The sequence below is a fragment of the Sceloporus undulatus genome, chromosome 2, assembly GCF_019175285.1.
Source record: "Sceloporus undulatus isolate JIND9_A2432 ecotype Alabama chromosome 2, SceUnd_v1.1, whole genome shotgun sequence".
In the NCBI taxonomy this organism is placed as follows: domain Eukaryota; kingdom Metazoa; phylum Chordata; class Lepidosauria; order Squamata; family Phrynosomatidae; genus Sceloporus; species Sceloporus undulatus.
This window is the reverse complement of record NC_056523.1, coordinates 201,878,448-201,904,788: the sequence shown is the minus strand read 5'-3', so window position 1 is coordinate 201,904,788 and position 26,341 is coordinate 201,878,448. Positions and strand designations below refer to the sequence as shown.

At 41.3% G+C, this 26,341-nt stretch overlaps 2 protein-coding genes across 4 annotated transcripts in view; one reads left to right on the top strand and one right to left on the bottom strand.

Moving 5' to 3' along the window:
• The window catches only part of IFT74 (intraflagellar transport 74), an 80,995-nt gene extending 69,416 nt beyond the window's left edge, over positions 1 to 11,579 (bottom strand). For 2 of the 3 annotated variants that reach the window (XM_042449844.1, XM_042449846.1), the window contains exons 1-5: positions 11,450 to 11,579; positions 9,633 to 9,774; positions 6,443 to 6,578; positions 3,143 to 3,191; positions 1,288 to 1,386 (exon numbers count right to left, since the gene is read on the bottom strand). In XM_042449844.1, the coding sequence (XP_042305778.1) occupies positions 1,288 to 1,386; positions 3,143 to 3,191; positions 6,443 to 6,578; positions 9,633 to 9,752 (404 nt within the window). In that variant the 5' untranslated portion in view covers positions 9,753 to 9,774; positions 11,450 to 11,579. Of the gene's footprint in view, positions 1 to 1,287; positions 1,387 to 3,142; positions 3,192 to 6,442; positions 6,579 to 9,632; positions 9,775 to 11,449 lie in introns of those variants that run through there. The other variant, XM_042449845.1, reaches the window with a different exon arrangement.
• Positions 11,580 to 13,052: 1,473 nt separating this feature from the next.
• Positions 13,053 to 26,341, top strand: part of PLAA (phospholipase A2 activating protein) — a 30,226-nt gene continuing 16,937 nt past the window's right edge. The window contains exons 1-4 of the mRNA XM_042449843.1: positions 13,053 to 13,275; positions 19,316 to 19,509; positions 23,986 to 24,086; positions 24,207 to 24,327. Coding sequence (XP_042305777.1) covers positions 13,124 to 13,275; positions 19,316 to 19,509; positions 23,986 to 24,086; positions 24,207 to 24,327 — 568 coding nt within the window. The 5' untranslated portion in view covers positions 13,053 to 13,123. The remainder of the gene's footprint in view (positions 13,276 to 19,315; positions 19,510 to 23,985; positions 24,087 to 24,206; positions 24,328 to 26,341) is intronic.

Genomic DNA, 26,341 nt, shown 5'->3' with positions numbered 1-26,341 from the left:
TTCTAAATGTTCACAGACTCTCTGTTTAATGATCTGCTCTAGAATCTTTCCTGGTATTGATATCAGACTAACTGGACGATAATTGTTGGGATCCTCTTTTTTTTCCCTTTTTGAAGATGGTGACAATGTTTGCCCTCCTCCAATCTGCTGGGACTTCTCCTGTTCTCCAGGAGTTTTCAAAGATTATTGCCAATGTCTCCGATATTACATTTGCCAGTTCTTTTAGTACCCTTGGATGTAGTTCATCTGGTCCTGGAGACTTAAATTCATTTAGATTAACAAGATATTACTGTACTGTCTCTTTACTTATTCTGTACTGAAATTCCCCTATTCTGTCCTCTGCTCCATTATCCTCAGGTTGAGCACCCTTTTCCTTTTCTGAAAAGACTGAGGCCAAGAAGGTGTTGAGTAATTCTGCCTTTTCTCTGTCCCCTGTTAGCATTTTGCCATTACTAGACAACATCACATGTGTAAGAAAATACAATTAAAGCAGGTTCACTCTGATTTTTGGTGACTCTATCATATGCTTTTCTTTGCAAGATTATCCAGAAGAATTTTGCTGCTTCCTTCCTTTTGAAGAGAGAGTGTGACTTGCCCAAGGTCACCTAGTGGATTTCCACAACTGAATGGGGGTTCAAATCCTTAAATCCTAGTCCAACATTCAAATCATAATCCCATGCTAGTTCTCCAATGTTTTAATATAATAGTAACAGCAAGTACATTTCTATACCGCTTAGTGCACTTAAACACTCCCTCAGTGGTTTACAATGTGTAAGCTAATTGTCTTCAACAAGCTGGGTACCCATTTTAGCGACCGACAGAAGGATGCAAGGCTGAGTGGATCCCGGAGTCCTGCAAGATTGAACTCACAACCTTGTACAGTGGTACCCCGGGATACGAATTACCCAGGTTACGAATTTTTCGGGTTACGAAAAAATCCCATAGGGATTTATTGTTTCGGCTTACGAAGGTTTCTTCGGGTTACGAAAAAACCTCGGCGCTATTTTCCGCCACCGGAGGGCAGCAGAGAGCTATTTTTCCATTAGCGCCTATGGCAATTCGGCTTACGAAGGTTTTTCGGGTTACGAAATTAGCCGCGGAACGAATTAATTTCGTAACCCGAGGTACCACTGTATCTGTGAATGGCTGCAGTACCGGCATTTAACAACTGTGCCACCAGGGCTCCCAAAAAGAAACGTGTGTACAAATCCATACTACTTTCCCCTACTAATTTTAATGAAGACCATCATATTTACTGATTTTGATAATAAATGTAATCTTGCTCACCTTTTTTCATATGATAGATAGACAGAATTCTCCTGATTATACATGTCAATTTCTTTCTGAAGTTTGTTAATTTCTGTGGTAAGCTCATTTATTTTGCTTCTGTTGAAAGATAAGTAGGTGATCATTATAAGATATGTAATTCACCCTATATGTAATTCACACAATATATAGTTTACACTAGTCATTGCCTAATTTAATGCATACTGTTCAGTTCTACAAATAGTATTACAACAGGAATGGGAAAATGTGCACCTTTAGATTTCATTGCATTACCTCCCACCATCCTTGATCAAGGGCCTTGGCTAGGTAGCTGATGGGAGTTGGAATCAAACACCAGGAAGCTATGGCTTCTTTACCACTGTGTTACACCATAGTCACCATTATTCTAGAACAGGAGTAGCCAAAAGGAAAAAAAATACTTGAAGACTATATATCTTCTTATTCCTTCAGATAATTTCTGAAGGCCTTGTGTTTTTCAAGGTGGCACTGGGGACTCAACTCCAACTGCCTGAAAACACCAGTAATCAAAACCTGAAGTGCCTGTCCAGGGAATTTGTTTTCTATTTCCTGTATTTTGTAGTATTTCTACATGTTTGGGGCCTGGAACAACTTACTGCCTCGCTGCCCGTCCCTCTTCTAGAAGCTTGGAAAGGCACTCTAAGCAGAGTTGGACGGTTGGGACTGTGCCTCAAATCCTACTCTGAATGTATCTACCAGCTCTATACTTATTTATACAGTGTGTCCACGCTGTATGTAGATGCACTATACGCGGCTTCTTGCTTACGCTGAAGCCGTTCAACAGTAAAACATATAGCATGTGTGCTTGTGGCGTGTGCGCTGCCACAAACACATACCCCATTGTTTTCAATGGGGATACGAGCATACATGGAATATTAAGGGAAGGGCCCCTTACTACTTTATGCGTACTATTTTAAAATACAACTTTAATTTTTAAATGGAAACTGGAGGGTTCAGCATTTCTGAACTGGATTTTATTCAGGAACCTAAAGTTGTTAAATCAATTTTTTTAAAGCACATGATGATCAAAGTCTGTTTAAAACATACATTTTTAAACAGCAATTACAGAATTGTGAACAAACGTTTATACTATATAGAAGGGTCAGATATTGCTAGATGGTATTCACCATCACCCAATGTTGAGGAATGCTGGAAGTTTAATGTCATCTGGAGGGCTTCACTTCTTCTAGCCTTCTTCTAGAGTCTGCATTTAAACTTCTGACTTGATGGATTCACAGTTAGCTTGATAAGTGAGGAACCCTTATCTGGGTGAGTGCTTCTGAAAGCAGCAAGGTACAAATCCCCTTCCCCTCTTCAAAAGAAATCTGAACAAAAGTTTACAGTATCATATAATAAATATATTGTAATATAAAATATAAATATTTTATTCCTTATAACTACAGAAGGAAAATGCCACAAAAAATAGCTCAGCAAAGCTAATGGCTTTGAATGACATCTCCCCGTCTAACAAAGACCTCCACTCATAAACAGGAAACAAATACAAGAAAAGTTCTACAAACAGAAGATCATTTTTTTAGAAGACACAATGGAACATGAGACTTCTGGGGCCATTTTTGGCAGGCTGAACTATGAGGGGAGAAAATACAGAGCTTAGGGACAGAAGAGTAAAGTCTTTCTCTCATCTGCATCTGAGACTGCATGCCAGGAAGAATCAAGCAGGGAAATGAAGGGTAGAGTGCTGTTACTTCCCACCCCTCTACAGTACAGCCTGGTCTCACTAAACATCTGATTGGGCAAGGATACAATTCTTCACACAACTTTACACTCTTTAACTCAGCGATACTGCAAACACCACTGACAAATGGCTTTCACTTACCTAAGCACTCCCAAATAATAGGATTTATCCATAACTTGCCTCTGTGGCCCTAACAGATATCAAGAAGAACAGATATCAATTTGTTAGATAAATAATGAGAAACAATTGCATTAATAACAGACTAAACCCAATGTTAGTCCTACCTAGAACATCTATGAAGATTGACGGGACTTAGGCAGCAACTGCACTGCAAAAATAATCCAGTTTGACAGCACTTTAAATGCTATGGCTCAATGCTAAGGAATTCTGATAATTGTAGTTTTGTGAAAAATTCAGCCTTTTCTGTCATGCCTCAACAAACTACAATTGCTAGAATTCCACAGCATTGAGCCATGGCAGTTAAAGTGGTGTCAACCTGGATTATTTCTGCAGTGTGGATGCAGCCTGAGTTAGTTGTGAATAACAGATTCATTTTTATAGCCTATATAGAATAGAATATATTTCTATATTCTGTTATGGATAGGACAAATACAGTTATCCCTCTGTATCTGCGGCTTTGGCACTCGCGGTTTTGATAATTTGCAAGATCAATGCTGCCATGTGCATGCGCACACCCCCTCCTCTCCAACCCCTTCCTGTCGCCCTGTAACTGGCCCAGCTGAGCTGGCTACAGGCTGACAGGGAGAGGAAAGAGAGCCAAATGCATGCACTCCACTCCAACCCCTCCCTGCCACTCTGTAACTGGGGGAGGAGTTATTTGTGAGATTTTTTTGCATTCATAAGGGTCCCTTGTCCCTGCGAATACGGAGGAATGACTACTGGATTTAGGTCAAAGATCCAGTGGTAGTTTTCATGCAAAATAACAAAATCATCATAAAGAGTGTATATTTCTTCAAGAATAATTTCTTCAGGGCCTCATCCCCTTCCTCACCACTACTCCCTTCTCCTTTTGTGTGGTGTCTTTTTAGATTGTAAGCCTGAGGGCAGGGAACCGTCTAATTAAAAAGACTGTATGTACAGTGCTGTGTAAATTTACAGCGCTTTATAAATAAAGGTTAATAATAATAATAATAATAATAATAATAATAATAATAATAATAATAATTATTTATATAGCGCTGTAGATTTGCACAAATAACATAAGCAACTCATCATCTTAAAGCCCTTAAGAGATCAAATTTCTAGCACTCTAAATTTCTAAGATCCTTATCACCAAGATAGAGTGGCAGAGAAGCAGACTTCTCCTTGCCTCTACATATGCTGTTGTAGCACTTCCCTTCTCCTCCCCAAGGGAGATGGTTGTAAAAGTGTACCTTTGCCAAATCAATTTTTCCAACATGATAAAAGACAGACCAAGTGCTTCGATGACATGTGGAGAAGCCAGGAGAAAACTACTTCTCTCTTGCTCCATTTCAGCTTTCTTTTGTCATGAGATAAAGCTGTAAGCTAGGTTAGTTGGACATGGATATCAATGTTAAAAGATTCTAAGGCCCTCTGATTCCAATGGAAACTAAATTTGTGCTCCTATAGTTATCTATCTGGGAATAAACCCCACTGAAAGTTCATAATGTTGTAGGTGGCTTATTGCCTAGGCACATCAGTGTAAGTACTTTCAAAGACATGGAGAAAGGAGGTAGCTTGTACTTCTGTGCAACATCTTTGTGCTTGATGTGGAAAAGCTGCTACATATATCTGGGTGGAGATCTGATCCCCTCCTCAGCTACAGATTGGGAGTCATCTCGCTATCCCTGCACAAGTAGGAATTAAGGGGTGAAACAGACGGCCAGGAAGGAGTGCCCAAAGGCTGCTCTGAATGCAATCTGGCTGGGACTGTGGTGACCGCACAACCTGCTCCCAAAGCAGATGGCCATAGCAGATCTCAAGCTGCGCCACCAGCAGTCGGTTTAATCCAGCTCCTTTTTGCTCTGGTCCAAAGTATCGGAGCGTGGTGTCGGAGCGGCTTTAGGTTGCTTTCAGGGCGTGCGTTGTATAAATGCCACATTCCCAAAGCGACCAGAAGCCACTTCATTTGCACTGTGTATTCCATGCCCAAGAAATATCTTCCACCCATGTCTGGGGCAATGGCTGACTCTTCTGTTCCCCAGGAGTAGCTTCTGGACAGCTTCCAAGTGCATCCCTATAATAATAATAATAATAATAATAATATGGCCAATCAGAGACTGGGAGAGGTGGAGATTCTACTGGAAGATACCAGCTGCCCTTACATACCTGGCCGGGGGTGGGGGGGAGGTGGAGGAGATAACATCACTCCTCCACCCAGAACACCAGCATAGCTATGCTGGCAGTGATATATCCTCACTGGACCTTGGCTCTAGGATCTGAAAACCATGCTCTCTGAGGAGGGAGATAGAGACCTGGGTTTGTTTAGCTAAGAGAAGATTAAGAAGTGACATGATGGCTCTGTTTAAATATTTGAAGGGAAGCCATATTGAGGATGGAGCAAGATTGTTTTTTCCTGCTCCAGAGACTAGGTCCCGGAACAATGGATGCAAGCTTCAGGAAAAGAGATTCCACTTCAACATTAGGAAAAATTTCCTGACAGTAAGAGCTGTTTGACAGTGGAATACACTCTCTTGGAGTGCGGTGAATGTTTTTAAACAGTCTTTTTTTGATGTGTTTAAACAGAGGCTGTATGGCCATCTTTCAGTGGTGCTTTGATTGTGTATACCTGCATGGCAGGGGGTTGGACTGGATGGCCTTCTTCTAACTCTGATTCTTTGTGTGAATTAGTCTGGATTCAACTTATTCTTTTGCTCTTTTACCATAACAACTATTCAAGATTTCCTGGCCAGCTTTTACAACTGATTTATTGTTGCTGTTCCATCATTCTGAGTTCTGACTGATACTTCCAGAAGATGGCTCAGTACGTCAGTATAAAATTTTAGTTAATAAAATTATAGTTGTGTCTCCATATCCATGGCTTGAAAATATTTTTAAAAATATATACATTCCAAAAAGCAAACCTTGATTTTGCCATTTTATATAAGGGACACCGTTTTACAATCAATTGTATTTAATGGGAGTCGAACATCCATGGATTCTGTATCCACAAGGGGGTCCTGGAATCAAAGCCTTGTGGATGCCAAGGGACTATTTTACTTTGCTTTGTCCTTCAAAACCATGGTCAAGTGCACTACCCTAGATAAAATAAATATATTTAATCCTATTCTCCTTTCCTGTTACATAAAAAGACCAGACATATTCAAACCAGAGATTGGAAATCACTTATTTTGCACTACAGCTCCCCAGTTTCTGGGAGCTGAAATAAAAAAGTTAATTTTCAAAGTTCTGGATCAAACTAAAATTGGCCAATGTGTGTGCTTGCATATCTTCAGATACCTTTCATTCCTGTTTTCATTCCACTGAGACCCTGGTGTGTCACCGGACGGTCTGTAACTTTAATTTGTGAAGATAAAACCACACCAGTTCCTACGGATCCACCACGGGTACCAGGCCTTGCAGTGCCTGGAGGAATCTGAGACAAAAACAGAATCCACAAAAAGATAATAACTAACATAGCATTCCCAATGAAGATAGCATTTTGTTTATCCCTTCTTGTAATTTAGTAGGCCAAGGTCTTGATATCTGAGGAACACTAAGAGCTTAACTCTATTTGAAAAGGATATAATAACTTTGTTGGATCCATTGGCCATTTTTCATCCATTAGAGTATCTCCTGAGCTATGGTATTGGAAAAAGTGTTATTTCCCCTCAGTTTTCTTTTTTTTAATGAACAGTACTGACCTGAATTTCACTTTTGGTTTTCAAAATGATAGCCCCAAACATATTTTCAGTGAAGGAAAATAATATGTCTTTCTTTATGGGGGTTTGTATTTTCTGAGTGCTTTCCAGAAAATTATTTCCTCTGCTTGCACCACTTCCCCATTTTTTCCCCTGACAACAGAAGTAGGACTCCAGAATCACAAACATGGGCAGAGGGCCTCAAGCAGGCGACAGGCCATATGTTACCCATCAATAATGTAACAGGACCCCATGCAGACATTTTTTAAAAAGTTTCAAAAGCAGCTTCAGTAAAGCAATTTTGAAAGGGTGAGCCTATATTTGAAACTGTGTAGAATATGAGTTGTTTGTGGCTTGATTTGGAGCAAACTGTTCTCTCACAAATTGCACTCTCCTACCTCCACCTGCTGCTCTCAACTATCATGATTACACATATTAATATTATGTACTTAGGACTTTAGTGGCTCTTTCATGAACAAAAGAAAGTTGGTAACAAAAGGGTGTAGATCTCATTACAGTACAGGATGGAAAAACAGTGAGAACAAAAAATTGTCCATAGCAAACTTGACCAAACGCACCTGAGGAAGCAAGCTCAAGTCTATGAAAGCTCATGTCTTTTAGTTAGTCTCAAAGCTGCTGCAAGATCTTTTTGCATACTGACTGTACATAGCTGGAATATATGAACTGGATTTGAAGTTACTCTTGTGGCTATGGAAAGTACTTGTGGACATATGAGGTTGTGAAAAGGAAGAGTCCATATCTGGAAAGAAGACCGGACATCAGGATCCATGTCACTGCTTGTGCTGTTATTACTATTACTATCAGAGAGTATAGTGGAGAGACACTGGCCAATTTTAGTCAGGCTGGCAAAAATGTGGGGGCCTGCCTGATGAGCAGCCATAAAAAGGAGGAAGCACTGTTAAGACGGAGGAGTGTGTCACAGAACTGCCAGGAGTGTGGTTGGGAATAAGAGATTAGCCTTAACGGGATTCAGACTCCCAAATGAGGAGGAAAGATTCAAAAGGACAAAAGAAGACCTGTGAAATTAGTTAAAGCATTATGGAATATACTCATTTATAAGACTAGAAATTTTTATCAAAAAATTGACCCCAAAAAGCTGGGATGATTTATCCATAGGTCAAGGTAAGTAGTGTATTTTAACTCTTCTCCTTCTCTGAGTAGAGTGGCAAAAGGTAAGAGTTTAGTTCATCCTGGGAGCACCTAAAAGAAGCATCAATCCTCTCTACTCTTTCCACCATGATGCTACTTCTGGCCTATTTGAATGCTTGGGTGGGAAAATGGCACCTCTTTGGTGTTTCCCCTCAAAGGAGTGTCAAAAGGAATTGGGCTTAGAAGGATCTGAATAAGATATTTCTGTATCAAGACAGTAAACTTTGCCCTTTACATCCTTTGTTACGTGCCCCCAGGTTTTACCCTCGCCTTATCCACGTGTCATATCAAAATCCATAATTTTAGCCCCAAAACCTGCCCCTGACTTATGCATGAGGTTGACTTATAATTGAGTATATGGGTACGTTCTTTGAGCCGTGGAGTGCCAGCTTTTGGGGGGGGGGGGCAATGCAATGAAATCTAAAGAAATAAAACACAGTTTGAAGTGTAACTGAAGTCACTGAATGTACTGGAACAAAGTCGATTTGTAACAAGTGAATCGATGTACACATTGTAATAACAAGCCTTGAGAACCAACTACCACAAGAGATACTATCATAAGTTCCGTCTGTAAATAAAAGTTATTTTCTTCTTGTTCACAAAGGAGTGAATTTACAAGGAGTAACATCCAAAGCACGCTACCAAATATATTAAAAACACTTTATAGTAAAGCAGCTTAAGGAAGTGGGCAGACCCAGGGTTAGGGAAATACTGTATATATTTGTGTATAAGTCTAGAAATTTTAGTTTAAAAATTGACTCCAAAAACCTGGATCGACATATCCATGGGTCAATGTAAGTCCTGTACTTTAACTCTTATAAAAAAAGAGACCCATCCCCTCGTGAAAGGCAAGAGCATAATCTGTCCTGGAAGCACTGGCTTGTTATCTCATCCATCCTGAGATATCTGTTATCTCCTTCTGTTATCTGTTATAACATCCTTCTGTTATCTCATCCAGCCTGCCTTTAGTGTGAACACAAACAATTATGTCCACTGGAATTTTGTAATTGTTTTCTCCTGCTTCATCCTTAAGATCTTTTGTTATAGCCCCTAAGTTTTACCCTCGACTTATCCACGGGTCATATCAAAATCCATAACTTCGGCCCCAAAACCTGCCCTCGACTTATATATGAGGTCGACCTATAGTCGAGTATATAAGGTAGTTCTGATGGAAGAAAATTTCTGATGGATTAGTTAGGGAAAGGCAGGAGAAAAATCCTGTGTAACCTGGGACTCTGGGTCGCCACATAAGCTTACAAGCTAAAAGGAGAACGAAAGAAGACAGCATTTGACACAAGAGGGGGCTGGGGGAAGACAGACAAGAAAATCAGGTTTCTACAACTTAACAAATCAGATTTTAGCTGCTACTATAAAAGGATAAGGTGTTTGGAGGGGAGCCTATATTTTGTATCTTGTGTTGACAGGTGCCATGTACACTACAAATAATAATAATAAAGGAACATGAATTATGGAGGGGGAAAGGCCAAGCTTTTCAAAGTTTTAAACAAAATCAAAATTAAGAAAACACAAAAGAAAGATCATATGATAGAAAAAGTATTTGTTTTCAATCAATAATCAATCATCAGACACAGCAGATTTTTGAAGGGGGGTTAACTTACTCCTCCACCAAGTAAGGCTGCAGATGGAGGCCGTAAGGAAGACGACGGCGGCCGAGCTCCCAGCCCTTGTCCGGCTCTTGAAGATGGGCGCGCTGTAGGAGGCTTGTGGTTACTTGCCATTTTCCCTTTTCCTTTTCAGTTTCTGGAATGAGACATAGAGTATTCCATGCTATAGTTTTCTGTGTTTATGTAATGAACATAGAACTTATTTGTTTTTCTAGGATCCGTTGTTAGGAGGCACCTATTGATTGCAAAAACCATTTTAAATCAAATCATTTTAAAGCTCAGATACATATCTGTCTTATGCAATGGCAGCCCTCAACCTCTGGAATAAATCACCCAGTTTGTTGCAAGAGATCTACGTGACCGACCCTTTTAATTAGATATGTCCTAATTCTAACTATTTATCTGTTGTGAACTCAAAGGCTTTCATGGATGGCATCCATAGATTTTTGTGGGTTTTTTGGGCTCTGTGGCTATGTTCTATGAGAGTTTATTCCGGACGTTTCGCCACATCTGTGGCTGGCATCTTCTGAAGATGCACATGAAACATCAGGAATAAACTCTTCTTATCATACACAGTCCATTCACATATTTATCTTTATCGGTCCAGACATTACTCAGTTTTCATTAAGTGCAGACAAGGATGTCATTTCTCTTAGTGCTTTTGAGCTGATTTTTTGTGTTGTGTACCAGCAAATTAAAGCGCTTTCAAAGTGTAGTAGTGGAAGACCGGAGCCCCTTTATTACTCCTTGAAGGATAATTCCTCGCGGGAGGAGATTCAGTCCCTTAGGACAACACAGCAATGTCAAAGTGGTGAGGAAACTGTACAAAAACTGAACAAAGCTGAGGCCATTTTGGGACTGAGAACGCCAAATTCCTATGAAGCCAGAACATTGTTTTTAAAGGTTTTCATGACCCTCGGTTTTGCAGGCCTGTGTTATTAATATTGATATGTTGTTGTTGTGTGCCTTCACGTTGTTCCTGACTTATGGCGACCCTAAGGTGAACCTATCATGAGGTTTTCCTGGCATGATTCTCTGAAATGCCACTGCTGTCTCTAGTGGAGTCTCCTTCTTTGGAGGTCTTTAAACAGAGGCTGGATGGCCATCTGTCAATGGGGATGCTTTGATTGAGAGTTCCTGCATGGCAGAATGGGGCTGGACTGGGTGGCCCTTGCAGTCTCTTCCAACTCTCTGATTCTATGATTCTAGGCTGCACTCACACTGCAGAAATAATCCAGTTCAAGACCGCTTTAACTTCCTCTGGCTCAATGCTAGGATGTTCTGGAAAATGTAATTTTGTGAGACATTGAGCCTTCTCTGTCAGAGAGAGAGAGAGCTCTGGTGCCACAATAGAACTACAATTCCCAGGATTCCCTAGCTGCCACTGGCTCTCAAAGCGCTCTCAAAGTGGGTTATTTCTGCAGTGTGTTTTGGAGCAGGAGTGGTGTCAAACTGGATTGTTTCTGCAGCCACAACCAAAGTGTGAGTTGCCCAAAGTGCCTGCATTTCTAACTTATGGCAACCTTATAATGATAGTTTTATTTTATTATTATTTATTTATTTTGGCATGTTTTGTTCAGAGTAGGTTTGCCATTGCCTGTCCCCTGAGGCTGAGAGAGTGTGACTACTTATTATTGCCCAAGGTCACCCAGTGGGATTCGAACCCTGGACCCCAGGAGTCCTAGTCCAGCGCTCAAACCATGACGTCACGCTGGCTCTCAATAACTACTGTCTATTGTCACCCTCTTTATCTCTATCTTACTTGCCCCTCCCCCCTCCCCCCTCCAAAAAGCAGGGACCGTTTAACCGACCAGCGTCCTCGCGACCTCCTCTCCTCGCGCTGGCAGCCGTCTCCTAGCAACCAGGCCAGCCAACCCGCGGAGGCACGGTTTTCTCGTCATCAACACACCGCCGCTGGAGAGGCGAGCTGACTTCTCCTCCTCTCGCGAGATTTGACTGACTGAGTCCCTTTCCCACAAATTGGCCTCTTACGTGCGAGAGTTCAGGGGAAAAGGGACTGTGATACAAACATAAACTGCCTTTAAAGTCAACCTCACGTATAAGAAGCCTCTTTAAGAGCCAGAAATAATAATAATAATAATAATAATAATAATAATAATACCAGTTTGAAACCTCTTTAACTGCCCCTGGCTCAATGCTAGGGAGTTCTGGGAACTGTAGTTTTGTGGGACTTTTTAAGTCTTCTCTGTCAGAGAGAGCTCTGGTGCCACAACAAACTACAGTTCCCAGGATTCCCTAGCATTGAGCCAGGGCAGTTAAAGCCCTCTCAAATTAGGTTATTTCAGACACCTTACTATTATCGGCAGCCCTGCTGAGGCCTTGCAGACTCAGGGTTTCTCTGAGGTCCAAAACACACACTGCAGGAATAATCCGGTTAAAGCGGTCTCAAGCTGCGATATTTCTGCAGTATTTTTTGGGCCTGAGTATTTCTTCCTCTTTTCCTACTAGCTTTATTGTTTCTGTTGTGTGCCTTCTGCATGAGCCAGCTCTGAAGAAGAAGGTTTCAGTTCACCAAAAAGTTTATCCTACAACTTCTTAGGCTGCATTCACACTGCAGAAATAATCCAGTTTGGCACCACTTTAACCGCCATGGTTCCATGCTATGTATTCCTGGGAATTGCAGTTCGTTGCAGCACCAGAACACTCTCTGACAGTGAACAGTAAATGTGTCACAAAACTACCAATTCTCTAGCATTGGGCCATGGTGGTGTTAACTGGTGTGAAACTGGATTACTTCTGCAGTGTGGATGCAGCCTAAGTCTCAAGCTGCTTTAAGATCCCTTTGCATATTTTATTTTGCCTGTTTATTAACACTCTTCTGTGGAGGGAGCCTTTGCGACATCCCTTCTTCCACTGTGGCTTTGCTAGCCAGTGTGGTGTAGTGGTTGGAAATGGTCTCTGGCGGCCAGGGTTTGAATCCGGACCATGTAAACCCACTGGGCGAAATTGTGCAAGTCACACTCTCTCAGCCTCAGAGGATGGCCATGGCAACAACAACAACAAAATAACACTGAAGAAACTTGCCATTAAAAAACCTCGTAACAGAAGATCATGACTGTAAGATATAAGGCACATAATACGGAGAAACTAAAGGGAGTCAAAACAGAACTCCAACTCCCAGAATTCCATAGCCTTGAGCCACACAAAGAGTTAAAGCCGTGCCAAACCGGGTTATTTCTCCAGTGTTGGTCAAGGATGCCCTTTGTTTTGTTTGGACTTCAGTTCCCAGAATGGCTCAGTATAGGTCTGGATGGCTAGGGCTTCTGGGAGTTGAAGTCCAAAACAACGAAAGGCGAGAGGAAGCCCTGGAGGATGACGTGTGTAGGGGTGCCACGTTGCCTTATGGGAACGGTAGTCTTCCCAGCGCGCGCGGTGCATTGTGAGTGACGCCACTTCCGGTGTGGCGCCGGCAGCGCTGCTGCTGCTTTTTCCTGTGTGCGGTGCTGCTGTGTCAGGAGGGCGCGATGGCCGAAGCGCAGGAGGCGCCATTCCGGCTGCGGTGCTCCCTGGTGGGCCACGAGCTGGACGTGCGCGGGCTCAGCTCCTGCCCCTCCCCGGCAGGCTCCTTCGTCTCTGTGTCGCGGGACAGGACTGCCCGCCTCTGGGCCCCGGACAGGTCAGTGGGGACTCCGTGCCTCGGCTGCTGACCCTGGGGATCATGGGAAGTGTAGTTCATTGTGGCACTCTCGCAGAACAACACTTCCCAGAATGCCATGGCCAGGAGTACTAAACGGGAAGGGAGTTCAGTGGGGATGGGAGTTTCTCAAAAGGGAGATGCTGAAGGAGGTGGAGGTGGCTCAAGACACCAGGATGGATGACTAAAGGGCTTTCAAGGGAACTAAGGTCCTAAACACACACTGCAGTGCTAGGGAATGCTGGGAGTCGTAGTTTTATTGTGGCACCAGAGTGCTCTCTCTCTCTCTGACAGACAAGGGTCGCACACAACTACAGTTCCCAGAATGGAATCCCCAGAGCTGGTTTCAGTAAACGCACTGCGGAAATAATCTAGTTTGAGGCCGCTTTGACTGCCCTGGCTCAGTGCTAGGGAATCCTGGGAAATAATAATAATAATAATAATAAATTTATTTATATGCCACTTCTCCACCAGGATCAAGGTGGTTTACAAAACAAACAAAATATAAATACACTGCTCCCTCCATATTTATGGCTTTGATTATTCACAGATTTGATTCATATGTTCTCTCCAGTGCAACTCTATGGTCACTTTAAAGTTTGCACTGAAAGACATAGAGATTCCTAGAGAGAGCACTCCACCAGGCATTTGAAGTTCCTCCATTGCAGTTCTGTGGTCAGTGTCTGTCGGATGTTGAGCACAGAGTGGCCCTGGAAGACTTAGAGACTCCTAGAGAGGTGTCCTCCTCTCAGGTTAAAAACATGGCATTTCTGTTATTTGCGTTTTTTCCATGTTCACAGGGGTCTTCTACCCCTAACCCTAGTGAATATGGAGGGACAAGTGTACATACAGTATACAATAATCCCAAAAAATATTCCCTCCCTCCCTCCCTTAAAGATAGAAAATCCCCAATAACAACAACAACAACAATTAAAACTTTACAATAATCATAAAACAGTCAGAGATGGGAAGAGACAGGGAAAGTGTTCAGTGCGATGTTTCATTTCTGGGGGTGACCAGGCCAACTATTCAGGAAAGGCCTGTCGGAAAAGATCCGTCTTGACAGCTTTTTTTTTAAAGGTGTCAAGGCTGGTGATATGACAAAGCTCCTCCAACAAGCTTTTCCATAATCTGGGAGGGAGCAGCTGAAGAGAAAGTCCTCTGGGAAACTGCAGCTAAAATAGTCTTTAATCGGCTGCAGTACATTTTTCCCAGAGGGCCTCAGTGCGTGGGGTGGACTGTACTTGTAGTTTGTAAATTGTAGTTTGTTGTGGCACCAGAGCTTTCTGACAGAGAAGGCTAAATGTCCCACAAAACTGCAGTCCCCAGGATTCCCTAGCATTGAGATTATTTCTGCTGTGTGTTTTGGCCCTTAGAGAAATCCTGGGGGTGATTCCCAGGTCAGGAATAGTAAAAGAGAAGGGAGTTCAGGACGGATGGGGGTTCCTCAAAAGGGAGATACTGAAAAGGCACAATTTCAAACTGTTCCAGTGAGGAGGAGGAAAAACGGGAGATGTCTCAAGAAACCAGGATGGATGACTAAAGAACTTTCAAGGGGACTAGGTTTTAAATGGAGATATATAAGAAATGAGAAAAGGGGGAAATCACCAAAGAGGAATTCAAACAAATAGCAAGCCTGTGTAGGGGTCAAGTCGGAAAAGCTAAAGCCCATGCAACAGCTTTGTTCTGTCAGTTAGTCTCATAGGAGATTACTGCGCTACACACTTACAGTGCTGCTGTTCCCCTTTCACTGCTCTGGATGCCTTCTGTGGCATTCTGGGGTCTGGACTTCAGTGAGGCCTGAGAGCTCACTGGATGGAGCCATGGCAGTTAAAGCAGCCTCAAAGTACATGGACAGTATGTTATTTATTTTGTTTATAGTATTTATTTTTATACCCCACTCTTCAGCCAAAAGGCTGTCAGAGCGGCTTACATTATTTTAAATTAGACATTTAGACTTATGGGTAAGTGAAATGAAATCACTGCTTTCATTTGGTGTTTAGGTAGAACACAAACTTGCTAATACCGCTGTCCCTCCGAATTCGCTGACATCCCATACGCAGCCTTGAATTTTGTCCCAGGAGGGACAAAATGGTGCTTGCGCCATGCGCGGGAGCATGCCGCCATTATTTTCAACTGGGGCTTGAATATGTACGGTTTTCTGATCCGTGGGTTGTGTGTGTCTGGATCAGATCCCCTGCAAATCAGGAGGGACAACTGTAGTTACTTCTTGATGGCCATAAGTTTTGACTGCCCCTTATAGACTGTCTCTGTTTTGAAAACGTGACAGTTAAAGTGGTGTCAAAGTGGGTTATTTCTGCAGTACAGAAGCAGCTGTAGTCTGTGGTAAGAAATGTGGAGAACTGAAACCCCAAACATCTCACTGTTTTGAAGGTTCCTCAATCCCTGTGCAGGCTTTTTAGGGGCCTCTCTTCAGAAGTGCTTGAGTAGCCTCAGGCGTTCCCAGTTCGCCTACTGCACTGCCTACGAAAATGAATGAACACTGCCCTAACTCCCAGCACACACCCATGTTGTTTTTCATTGCTAGGTTGAAATAATGTTGTGAAAGTATTAGGGTAACCCTTCCACATAACAAAAACTGTGCTACCTGTTTACCGAGAAGTGTTTCCTGCTCAGTTACTTGGTCCTCATTTGTCTGACCTAAAATTTATTCATATGAAAATCAATTCATTCATCAATTTAATACTGACAGTCGAATTTTCAGTATAAAACCAAAATAATATATATTCACAGAATATATTTAAAAAGATAGGATAAAATAAAAAACAGAGAGGAAGAAGAAAAGGGAGAAAAAACTACTGTGAAACATATAAACCATAAAAGGGCTCTGACCCTCCCCATCCTAACTGTAATGAAAAGCTACATTAAACAGTTGTTTACATTAAAGATCCAATTAAGTGATCCTACTAGAGAGATTAATAGAAACATTTCTGGTAATATTACAAAATCTACCTACCATTGTTTGTATTTACATAGAAATCTCAGGCCAATATTTTTTGCCTTCTCACATATGAAAAAAGAAACCTGCTTATCCTGAGATCCCCTCAAAGCATTTTTAGACTATATAGTTTGTTGATATATTTGTTGTGGCTTGAGTGTAGATGTGAGAATGCATGATTATTTGCCAAAGGACCAAGACTTTTAGGATCATAGTTAAGGAGATAAAATCCAGTGGTTTCTGTCAAGAGACATTAGAGTTCTCTACATTTGCACTCTCAGTAGTATCATGTGCCATGAGTAACAGGAGGTGCATCTACATGGTAGAAATAATGCAGTTTGACACCACTTTAACTGCATGGCTCTATCCTACAGAACCCTGGGATTTGTAGCTTGGTGAGGCACCACAATCTTGGAACACTTTGGCAGAGAAGGCTTAAACTAAAGATCACAGGATGGAAGCTGTTTCAAACTGCATTATTTCTACAGTGCAGATTCACTGCAGGAAAGTCAGAGTTATAATTATTATATAAATGAGAACAAATATAAGCTCCAGCTGCCAGCATCTCTGAATTAGGAAATCTTGAAACATTATACAGTCGGCCCTCCTTCTCCATGGATTTTTTTATCCATGGATTCAAGCATTCATGGCTTGGAAATACTCCAAAAAAGTATAAATTCCAAATAGCAATCCTTGATTTTCCATTTTGTATAAGGGGCACTATTTTACTATGCCATTGCATTTAATGGGACTTGAGCATCCACAGATTTTGTTATCCGTGGGGGATCCTGGAACCAAAGGATAACAAGGGCCCACTGTAATTTTGGTCCCTCTTTATTTTGTAGTACACAGTAAAGCTATTACAAATAGTATGTGTTCTTCTTGTTACTTTTTCCTACTGTCACTGTTATGTGTGGACAGTCATTGAGAGTTGCCTAAGGCAGAAATGAGACACTTTGTCGCTTGATGATATAGTAAACCATTACGCTGTGGTCAGGGAGGTTGTTGCCTAAAATTCATGATTATGAGCAGGTGGTTTATTGTGGCAGACTGGCCCCATGAAATATTTTCTACTGAGTGCTCTTATATTTTTAAATGGGATGGTAATGTAACAGACTGCAGTGCCCTAGGTTTGTTGTTTCATAAGAATAAGTTGAATGTCTTGGTCTAGCAAAAAGGCAAGGTCTGTTGTAGTAGCCCTTACAGTAAATTCTTCCTATAAGCTATGAAATGTTCCCTTTACTCGCAAGCAGTTCTTACTATATATTCATGTTGTTCTTAAAATATTAGGTGTGTCCTTGCACCTTTCCTCCAACATGTCAAGTTACCCTGTATCTCAGTACCATAAAATCATGTGCAAATCTTCTAAGACATATCACATATTTCCCATGTTGTTGTTAATGGGAAGACCAGTGAAATACTTCCAGCTCACCGCTTTCCAACCAGTGTGAGATTTTGTAAGAGCAGTGAGTTGGAAATGCTTATTAATTCGCAGTTAAGAAGATGGAGGAACAGATAGCAAAAGGGAGGGAATCAGAGATTCAGATGAATTACATCTTCCACCGAGATCTGTTGGGATCTCAGTGGATGATACTGTGAGACATAGCCAGATGGGTCTTCAGTCCTGCCCTTCTCTTCACCAGCCATGGAATGACCTGAATGGGTGGCTGTCACAGTGAAATCAGGAGCCCTGGAGGGCTTTATTCATTGCAACGAAAAAGAATACACCTCTGCAATGAGTCAGAACTGATATGCAGGTGTAAGGTGGAGTTACGCTTGCATATGTCACTAACTGACCAACATCTGAGTTGGGTTGATTTTTGAGTTTTTGTGCTCCCCTGTTTTCTAGTGCAGGTGGGAAGGAGAAGACTGGCATCTTTTGCTTCTGCTTTTGACCAGAGTTTATATGTAGTCTTGGACAAACTGTCTAGTTTTGGTTAAGGTTTCCCTGAACAACCCAGGATCATGAAAAGTGGTTTTAAGTTACTGAACAATAAGAACTTGGATGAACTTTAGTTAAGGCTGATTACAGAGTGAAGTCTAATCTGTACTGCAGAGATAATGCAGTTTGACACTGCTTTAACTGTCACCGGCAATGTTTAAAAGCTCAGTGCTGTGGAGTTCTGGGATTTGTAACAAGTTGACAAGGAAGGCTAAATATCTCACAAGACTACAAATCCCGTAATTCCATAGCATTGAGTCATGACAGTTAAAATGGTGTCAAACTGCATAATTTCTGCAGTGCACATGTACCATGAGTTGGCAGATAATGGTAAGAAGCTGCAGTTAGCTGAATTTCAAAAGTTACTTATTTCCCCATTGCCAGAAGAGAAGACAGGTGAGGGAACAAGGCTTCTGCATAGCCTCTGTCAAACCACACCCAGTGAAATCAATGGCAAATCTGATTGAATTGAATAGTGCAAGACAGAATCCTTAATTGAATATGGAGCTTGCTCTTTACAACATGTATTTAACAGTCACTAAGGCCTGCATCTGTAGTTTTCTAAGCTTTCTGTCGAAGAGATGTAGCTTTCTCGGTCAGAGAGTTCTTGTGCAGCAACAAACTACAATTCCCAGAATTCCATAGCATTGAGTCATGGCAGTTAATTCCAATTTTTGCAGTGCGGATCCAGCCATAGTTTACTCAACTGGCCATTATACCACCTGTGCACTCACACCATGCACTTTGTACAATATGATATGTACTGTATTTTTTATTCTCAAAGATTATTCTGATAGTCCTGCTATTTCCCAAATCAATGGTTTAAAAATTATTATATCTATTGCTATTCACGTTAAAAGCTAACATTTCTATAAAGCACATAGTGGTTTTTGGAGGTGCAGCCATTTTTTCTTAAGACCGAAAACTAAAAATAAAATACAGATGATGGCAGGGGTTTTAGAAGGTATACCTGAGCTGTTCTTTCAAATACAACTTAGTTTATTCTTTAAAACGGTTCACTGATATTTAGATGTATAAAGTAGATTCTGTTTGCCTAAAAGGATACAACTCCTGTTTTGTAGGAATGTCAAATAAAACATTGTTATCTGTTTTTTCTTTAGTCCCAACAGAGGATTTGCTGAAATGCACTGCATGAGTGGTCACTCCAACTTTGTTTCTTGTGTGTGTGTCATCCCTCCAAGTGACCTTTATCCCCGAGGATTAATTGCCACTGGCGGTAATGACAATAACATTTGCATCTTTACTTTGGACAACACTGCACCACTGTATGTTCTTAAGGGTCATAAAAACACAGGTAAGCAAAAATCATTTAAGGTTATTTTTATCACACTGCTCTGCAAAGATAAGAGTTCTTCAAGTAGCTTGGCTCTGTGTGTTTTAAGAAATGAACTCCATTGTGAATATGTCATGAGTATATGATTACTTTATTTACTGACATAGCATCTTTATGGGAAATTTTGTTTTACCATATAGAACAGCATATTGGAGCTTGAAGAAAAAATTGTGGATCTTAGGCCTGAAACAGATGGGCCAAAAAGAGTGGCTTCCAGCTGCTTTGGGGGCATGACGTACAGAGGACGCACACTCCTGGGTCAGCTGGAAGCCGCTCTGACATCACTTAAGGCAGCCCAAAATCACCGGCAAAAGGAGTGGCTCATATACGATTGCAGTGACAGCCCTCTTTGAGATTGGGTCATGTGGTCCCCACTGTCCCCAGCTGATTGGGGCTGGAGTGGCCAGAGACTGCTCCAAACCGCTCGTCTGCTTCAGCCCTTAGTATTAGAAACATATTTTGAATGAATTATTGTTATTTTTTGGCAGGAATCTGTAACCTTCCAGATGCTGTTGGATTACAACTTCACTCATCTGACCATTGGCCATAGTGGACTGGGCTACTGCTCTGTTTCATTGGCTGCTGGTCCATTTCCAGGCAAAATTTAAAGTGCAGGTTTTGACCTATAAAGCCATATATAGTTTGGGTACAGGTTATTTGAAAGGCCATGGGCTTAAACAGATGGCCCTGAAGGGGTGGTTTGATGCCGCCCCTTTGAACGCCGGGTTGAGGCCGCAGCAACCACATGCCATGCCCACAACCTGGCTTTTTGCCAGCACAAAAAGAAGCAGCAAAATGCAACTCCTTTTTGAGCCAGCAAAAAGCTGGCTTTTTCGTCGCCATCATGGCTTTGCGGTGCTCTTGCAGAGGCTGGGATAATAATGCCACACCACTGGAGTGCCACCAAGTTGTCTGCCATGTGGTCATGTGTGCCGCATAGCAGTGACTTCGGGATGGTGTCAGAGTATGCACCATCTAAATGCCATGCTCTGACGCTGCCCCCAAGCTGGCGCAAAGGGGCAGTCTGTTTCACCCCCATATCTCCCTTTATGAGCCCATTAGAGCACTAAGATAGTTTGGAGAGGTCCTTCTCTCTGTACCACCACCTTTTCTGGCTCTTTTGGTGGGAACAAGGGAGAAGGCCTTCTAGGTGTCTGCTCCCAGGCTCTGAGACCCCTGCCCTAGAGAGGCCAGGATGGTTCCATCCCTACTGTCTTTTCAGCAGCAGGTAAAGACATTCTGTTCTGTCCAGGTTTTTCAAGCCGACGAGGTTTGGGGTTTTTAAATGGTGTGCAATTCAGATAGCAAGGTTTGTATATAGTTTTTAATGCATTGATTGGTAGCCACCTTTAGTCTCTATACTGGGAAAAATGCAGGACATAAATAAATAAATAAATAATACACGAAACAGAGATAAAAATGGCTGCTGGTCTTATAACCTATAGTTCTAATAATAAAATTCATGGTATTTTCTCCTATTGATATATACTGTTTATTTTCAGTTAGGGAGGATGTATACCTCTTGGAAAACTTTCCAGATGTTCATCATTGTAGGTTGTTTCCATCTTTGCTGATCCTACAACTATTTGTTATTGGTTTTTTTAAAATAATTTTTATTAAACCTATTAAATCACAAACATAATTCATAAAATACATACAATCAAATCCACATAACAAAACATACATATTTACAAACTTACAATTTCTCACACTTTCACTTTATCCTTCAACTTTATACCCTTGCTTCTATCCCTTCAATCTCTTAATTCCATTTTTCTTACTTATCTAATGCCTTCTTTATCTGTTGATACCACACTTATACTACTTGTTATTGCTATCTCCATTCTACCCTTTCAAATCTTTATTTTAGTTTACTTTTGTAATTTCTTTTTATAATCTTTTTCTTATTTCTATACACTCGTTCCTCCACATTTGCGGATTTGACTTTTGCAGATTTGATTATTCACAAACTTTATTAATATGTTCTCTCTAGGAAAATCTAGGTCCTCCAGCACAACTCTTATGGCCAGGTTTAACCAAAAGTTGCACTGAAAGCCCTACAGATTACTAGAGAGAACACTCCACCAGGCATTTGTAGCTCCTCCAGTACAATTCTATGGTCAGTGTCAGGCAGGTGTTGACCACAGAGCTTAACTGGACGACTTAGAGATTCCTTGAGAGATGTTTTCTCAGGTAAAAACATAGTGTTTTTGTTATTTGCAGTTTTTCCACCTTCACAGGGGTCCTGTGCCCCTAACCCCAGTGAATGTGGAGGGACGAGTGTATATGCTTTATCCTACATTCTTCTTTACTGACAGAGAGAAGTCTAAATTTCTTTTACTCAGTCCTACAACAGAAGATGAGTTATGTTAATTTTTCTAGTCTCTAAATTCTAGTCTATTCTCCTGATTCATTAAACATTAATCAATTTTCCTAGAAATTTTCCTTATACTTCATCATATACTTTGTGTTGTAATATATAATAAAACTTATTTGTACAGTGGGCCCTTGTTATATGTTGGGGTTTGGTTCCAAGATCTCCCGTGTATAACAGAATCAATGTATACTCAAGTCTCATTAAATATAATGACATAGCAAAATAGTGTCCCTTATAAAAAATGGAAACTCAAAGTTTGATACTTGAAATTTATACTTTTTTTGAACATTTTCAAGCCATGGATGCTTGAATCCGTGTATAAAAGAATTCTCGTATAAGAAGGGCCAGCTGTATTAGCAGATGCTAAATTTAATCTTATTCACACAATTTAACATTGCACATTGCTTTTCCCTTTGCTGGAAATTCGTCAAGAGACCAAAGTTCCTACAACTATTTGTAGCAGATCTGATGTGGACATTGGATTGCTGGGAGGTTGGTTGAGCTAAATCTGTTCTCCCATCAGTTCTGCTGACAGACTGAATAGGTTATATCCAGCTTTATCATTCATAACTTTTCCCATAGATTTACAGAAGCTGACTGGCTAAAAGTTGTATTATGTCTAGTTGGAAGTATTAGAATTGCTAGCAGGGATCCTCTCTACCCATATCTTTCTGTTACGATCAGTGTATGTATTGTTGTTGTGATGATATAAAAAATATGGCAGTAATATGTTACAGTGCGCCCGCGTTATACGCTGGAAGCCTGTGCTGGAAGAAGCCTTGGTGCACCCGGAAGAAGTAATGGGGCTCCAGCATACCCTTTTTTTCCTTACATGGGAGTGGGGTGGGTCCGGAATGGATCCCCCGCATAAGGAAAGGGTGCACTGTATTATGTTAGTTAAATTTAAAAAATTCCTGTAGACATCAGGATTCACTGAGCTGCATGGTTGTTGGTAATTTAATGAGTACTTGCAGAAGCTTTGACCTTTTTTAAAAAAATAATTAGGTCAGGTTTACATGTGCACTTCATATAAAGAGCATTCAGTTGTGTAGCAGAAGCGTTAATTGATAGGCTTACAATTCATGCATTAGCTGAACCTGAAAATATTATCCCTGCCACATGATCCTATATTGTATTGTGCTTGTGGTCATGAAGTTTAGCCCATTGCTGCTCAAAGTCATGCTCCTTGGATCAGTGACAATGGATGGAAATATAGTTCCAGTCTCTGGCACATGGAAGGAGGGAACCCTGCTGGTCTCCTGCAGATAATTTAAGAATTGCTGGTCTAGCCAACAACAGGAAGATGTTTCAGGACAGAGGAGAAAGTGTTTATAACACGGGGGATAGTGTGTAGTTAAGAAGTTGGTCTCATTCAAAAGTAAGAGATTGGTGATGGAGAGTATGTGGGGAAAAGAGATTCTCCTATAACCTCCCATATGGCTGGGAGGAAAGAATGCTGCTTGCTTAGGTACTGCTCAGTATGATGCTTGACAGCAGTTCCCGAGCCAGTGCAGCGGTGGGCAGGTGTTCATTCACTCACTCACTCACTGTGCTGTGGGTCTGCCCACCACCATGTGCCTCTTACTTGCTGCTGTTACTGTGTCTTCTCAGAAAGCCCCTGCTGCAGCTTCTAGGGTGGAAAAGGAACACATGGCTACACTCATGTGGCCAGGCAGTCCCCTTTCAATATCAAGAGGCTGCACCAAGTGCCTTCTCAGAAGACATGATGGTAGCAGCAGGTTAGGGTGTGTAGGCCATGTGGTGTGCGCACTGTAGCCGTGCAATTTCCATAAAATTGCACTAAAAAACCCAGATCTTTTTGATTCGTGTCAAGGCCCCTTTGGCCTGGGATAGGTCTGGGACTGCTGGAATGGTATCCAGACTGGCCAATCCCAGCCTGGAGCTATTGGCCTGCATTGTCCATAGAGGACACCGCAAGGCTGGGGGGCACATGGGCCTTTTGGCCCATGCATATAGGTTCAAAGTGTCAGAAACTCTTTCCTGGTTCAACAAAATTGAAAGTTAAACCTGACAACACTGATTTAATTCTCTGTTTTTAGTTTGTAGCCTTTCATCTGGGAAATTTGGTACCCTCCTTAGTGGCTCATGGGATACAACAGCCAAAGTTTGGTTGAATGACAAATGCATGATGACATTACAGGTAAGGAAGCTTTTGTGCAGATTGTAGTTCATAAACAGAGGCAGTGAATAATTTTTAGGGCTTTAAGAAAACGTAGATTGTATCTGCGTTGTTAATGTTCTTCTTCTTTATTCCAAATAGGGGCACACTGCAGCTGTCTGGGCTGTGAAGATTTTACCCGAACAGGGATTAATGTTAACTGGATCAGCTGATAAAACCATTAAATTGTGGAAGGCAGGTAGATCTGAGAGAACATTTACTGGTAGGTACTTGATTAAAACAGTTTTTAAATGTTGAGGCATTTTTATTCTTTAGGCAATTAGAAAAGGCTACATTTTATTCCAGAGTTTAAAACATGATATAATGAGAGAGTTGCTTCCATCCAACCTTGTTTTTAAAAAGGATCTTCCAATATCTTGAATGCTCAGTTAGGGCAGGGTGAAATTTCAGGTTCATTAACTATAAGTGCAAATAAATCATGTTTGCATTCTGAAAGCTTAAGTCTGTTTGGGGTAATTGTCAGACATTTCTCAGTTCAGAGTTTAAGCCGTCAGATCCATGAATGTCTGTTTCAGAATTTTCTAGTAACTGGATGCCTGAGGCTTCTTGCACATCAGTGTTTTTTTTTTTATTTCAAGTTAATGTGAATGTGCTGTCACCATTTCGGGGGGTAGTTCATATTCACTGGTTTGAGCATGTGATGCCAATAAGACTGTCATTTTGCACTGTAAACTATCATAGGGATCATGTATTTACCCGAGTGGCCCTTGTTTTACATTTTGTACTGTTTTTTTTTTTTTTTTTTGGTGTATTAAAACTATAAACTCTCTTTGGTGCTTAATAATTAGCAGATGCATTGATTCTAGTTGATCGTTAACTTTTCACTGTCATGCATTGAATCTGACTCACAGTTACAGCCAATCCTGTACATGTTATTCAGTGTAAATCCCAGTGATATTAGTTGAGTTCGTTTACAGATAAATGAGGGGCAAAGCAGATGGCCCCAAAGTGGTGGCTTGATGCTGTTGCTTTGATCACCAGACCAGAGCCGATCCAACATTTTTCCAGCCCCCAAAGAAGTGGCAAAATGCCACTCCTTTTTGGACTGGAAAAAAGCTGCCCTTTCTGCCATGGCTGTGGCTTCTCCCCATTTCTGTGGCGCGGCGCACAGAAACACTGTGCTGCCACCCACTGTGTGGCCAGTGGGGTGGCATGACACCGGCTGGAGGGTGGCATTGGGGTGTCCAGTGTATGTATGCCATGCCCCCCTGAAGCTGGTGTTTTTTGCTGGGATGCTTTGTCCCTGAGTAGCTCCTGTGTAAAACCCTTACTTATTACAGAGCATGCAAAGTTTTTTTCAGGTTCTGTGCTTGTTTGCTGTTAAAACAGGGGATTGTGGAGAAAATATAAAAACACAGTGACATTAATATTTTGGAGGGCTTATTGTAGATTTTGTGATATTTACAAGAGGTTGTTGTTGTTCTGACTTATGGTGACTGAAGGTGAACCTATCATGGCGTTTTCTTGGCAAGATTTGTTCAGAGGGGGTTTGCCTTCGCCTTCCTCTGAGGCTGAGAGAGTGTGACTTGCTCAAGGTCACCCAGTGGGTTTCCATTCCCAAGCAGGGATCTCCACAGTTGTAGTCCAATGCTCAAACCACTAGTCATGCTGATTCTCTACAGCTTTAACTCCCCTGCACAATTTCATTGTATTTGGTAGAAGTCAATATTGTCAGTAGATATGTTTCTACACATTGTGCTCCATTATGTACCTTGCAACCACATCCATGTGGTTGTATTTATTCAGTGACAGGAATTGTAGCTTATTCTTTCAATTCACAAGAGCTCTTTTGTGCAGAGAGAAACGAAACTTAAGATGTGGTGAAGAGCATGAGCTTAGTTGCCGTGAGGAAATGGAATTTAGCAGGACCAAAGTACTGAAATGTAGCTGTGGTAACTTTGTAGCCAAATATTTGGGCTGAGAAACAGAATTACACTCAGTAATGTCTATTTATTTTTTTAGAACATTATCCCATCCCATGTAGTTCTTTTTTATGATAAGAAGGAAATGTTTAAGGGTGATTTTCGTTTGGCGATACAGTGCACCAGCTATCCAGTAACAAGTGCTCTGAAAGTGTAATATGTTAGAGTCACTACTTTTTGCTGCGTTACAGTAAAAGAATATTCGGAGTAAGCAATTTCCTCAAAACGAAAAGAGAAAGTAAAAATTATCTTTCTTTGTGAAGAATAAAGAGCAGCTTTCCCCCAATCTTTGAA